Raw genomic sequence first — 2564 nt, forward strand, 5'->3', positions numbered from 1 at the left:
CTGCGTACTTCATATTCTAGGTCTCCTTCTGCCCTCCTCACCTAGAAAAGAATTTCCCAAGGACTGACTGGAGAAGTCAGATAGTAAGATGGGATAGTAGTGACCCCCAAGTGGGGGCTTTGGGCTGAGGTTCCTTCCATAGTAAAAGTCATGGGAAGATGATCCATGACAATATTTAGTGGGGTAACAACAATGCACAACCACAACTACTGATTCCAAGTTAGTGAGAAGACCATATGTTTTACCCAAACTGGGGCACTTTAAGTGAAAGAGGCCCTATTAACTGTATTAGGATAAATGTATAAATCGAGACTGCCCTAGAATTAGGGCATATAGTTTCCTATGGACAGCTGGGGGAAAATTAGCACCTAGAAACTTAAAATCACTTACTCAAACTGTTAATTAAAATCTTCCTAACAGTTGAGTTAGTCACTGCCTTGATAAAATGGTCAGGAATGACTCAGAAATTTAGACTTTATCTTTGCAGCTTAAAGCTGTGCTGAGCTTGCCAATTTACGTAACAGCGCATAAGGCATTAAGTTTGGCCTATCAGATTACACTATAAAATAAAATAAAGTAAAATAAAAAATTAAATTAATAAAAAATATATAAAATAAAATAGTGGAACTCCTGTGGTCAAATTGGAGATCCTCATGGGCCCCTATCCCCCCCTTCTCCAGAGGCCCATAAAGGGATCCAATGAACTCCTAGGATCCTGGAGGCATAAAACCTGATGGGGGTGAGGACAGTGTCTAGAGGAGACAGCCACTCCACCAGCTTCCCAGGAATCTGGTAAGATCTCATGTTCCACAGTATGTCAAGACACCCAGCTGGGATCCAGTCTTTACAAGGGACTCTGTAAGTCTCTGGCTTTACATCATACAGATACAAAGCATTAAGTCCACATCCAGTTATTTAAACATCAAAGGTTACAAATGCCCACGTACACAACATCACAGATTAACATCTACCAGCTGAGCATGCATCATGTGCCCACCACTGTTCTAGATGCTGAGTGCCCAAGGTGAGCAATCCAGACAAGAGTCCCTGCCTGTCATTCAATTCCTTCCTTCCTGCAATGCCTGCTGCCTCACCTCCAAACCAAATCACACATTCCTTTCAAGAACTTTCTCCCAGAAACCTCCCCAAACCCATCTCACCTAGGCTATTTGTATTCCAGCTCAGAATGAGTCAGCACTATATATAGAATCCACACTTTGTACCTTCTCCAATCCCAAGCTTTCGAAGGTAACTGGAGCGCTTCTCCATATGCATTATAGGCAGTTTCAATAATTGGGGACTTTTCTTCAAGGCCACGCACACAGGCTCTGGATTCACACCCAAGAGTATTAACTTTGAGATGATAGCCAGCAACTGTTGAGGGTGGGGACTTGGTTGTATACTGAGCAATTCTTGGACATGGACATCAGTGAAACCCATGTCCAGGAGGGAACTGATGACCTCCTCTCGCGCCGAAGACCCTCCATCCACAGGAGCCCTCTGCTTCTCAAGGAGGCACTGAGTAAGGCTTGTCCCACACTCTAGTTCCTGCACATACTTTCTGGGTTGGACATGGGGTAACCCCTTAAGGGCCCCTCCACTGGAGGCTGTGGTCAGTTTACGCAGCAAGGAAGCCGTTGCCCTTTTCTGTTCTCCGAAATGAGGCGTCTGCCTCGAGATACTGGCCCAGGAGAGGGGGATCAGGCGATGCCAGTCCAAGACCTGTAAAATGTAATACAAAAGGGAGTCACTCCCTCACCACTCCATGTAATGGGAACCCACAGGGTTGGTGAGCAGAGTCCTACACAAACATAACAGATTTTGTAAGAAATCTGCAAAACCATATCTTAATTTTAAAAACCTAGAAGAGGTTCACACACAGAGAACAGAGTCTAACAGTCCCTATTAGCTTCTGCTGCCACAACTGAGAGGCACCCTCAGTTGCAGAGGGGGGACAGGGGCAGGGGGGACAGGGAGAACTAGTTAAAGGCCACCTGGTAAAGTTTATCTGCTAAGGTTCCGTGCCTGAGGGCCTACACATTTAGTCAGATTAACAGAAGAAAAAAAGCCTCAAAGTTTCTCAGTATGTATATGGAACCTAACCAAAGAGGCAGCTAGCTCCCTAGGTGGCTAAAGGTAGGGGCTAATAACTTAAGAAGCACAAATGGGTTTCCAGGGGAACAACGGGAGGTAGGAAAGTCTGCCATAGTGTTTGTCTATACACCGATGCAAGTGGTCCACTTTTTTTTTTCTTCATAGCCACTAACTCCCTAGGAGAGAGGATCCATGGCAGCCTCACTCCCAGAAGTTTCTGCTTTGTGGTGAGAGAAAATCCTACGACGCTTCTTCCTGCATCTGCTGAATCTCAAATGTCTTTAGTTTAAAACAATTTTCGTGCCAACTCTAGGGGGCCGAGCTGGTACCCACTCCTGAAATCTGGATCTCGCATACAGAATAGCTCCTTTGCTTCAAAAACCTTCCGCGGTTCCCGCTCGCGCAGAGCAAACCAAGCACGTCAACCGGGCAGCCCCGCCTTCCCGCCGAGGACTCGGCAGTCGCCGCTC

At 46.1% G+C, this 2564-nt stretch overlaps 1 protein-coding gene across 1 annotated transcript in view; it reads right to left on the bottom strand.

Annotated features, from left to right (window-relative positions):
* The window catches only part of MTERF4 (mitochondrial transcription termination factor 4), a 4468-nt gene that overhangs the window by 1637 nt on the left and 267 nt on the right, over positions 1-2564 (bottom strand). Inside the window, 1 exon segment of the mRNA XM_006760525.2 lies at positions 1224-1722. Coding sequence (XP_006760588.1) covers positions 1224-1722 — 499 coding nt within the window.

This window comes from Myotis davidii, unplaced genomic scaffold (assembly GCF_000327345.1).
Source record: "Myotis davidii unplaced genomic scaffold, ASM32734v1 scaffold370, whole genome shotgun sequence".
NCBI classification, from domain to species: Eukaryota; Metazoa; Chordata; class Mammalia; order Chiroptera; family Vespertilionidae; genus Myotis; species Myotis davidii.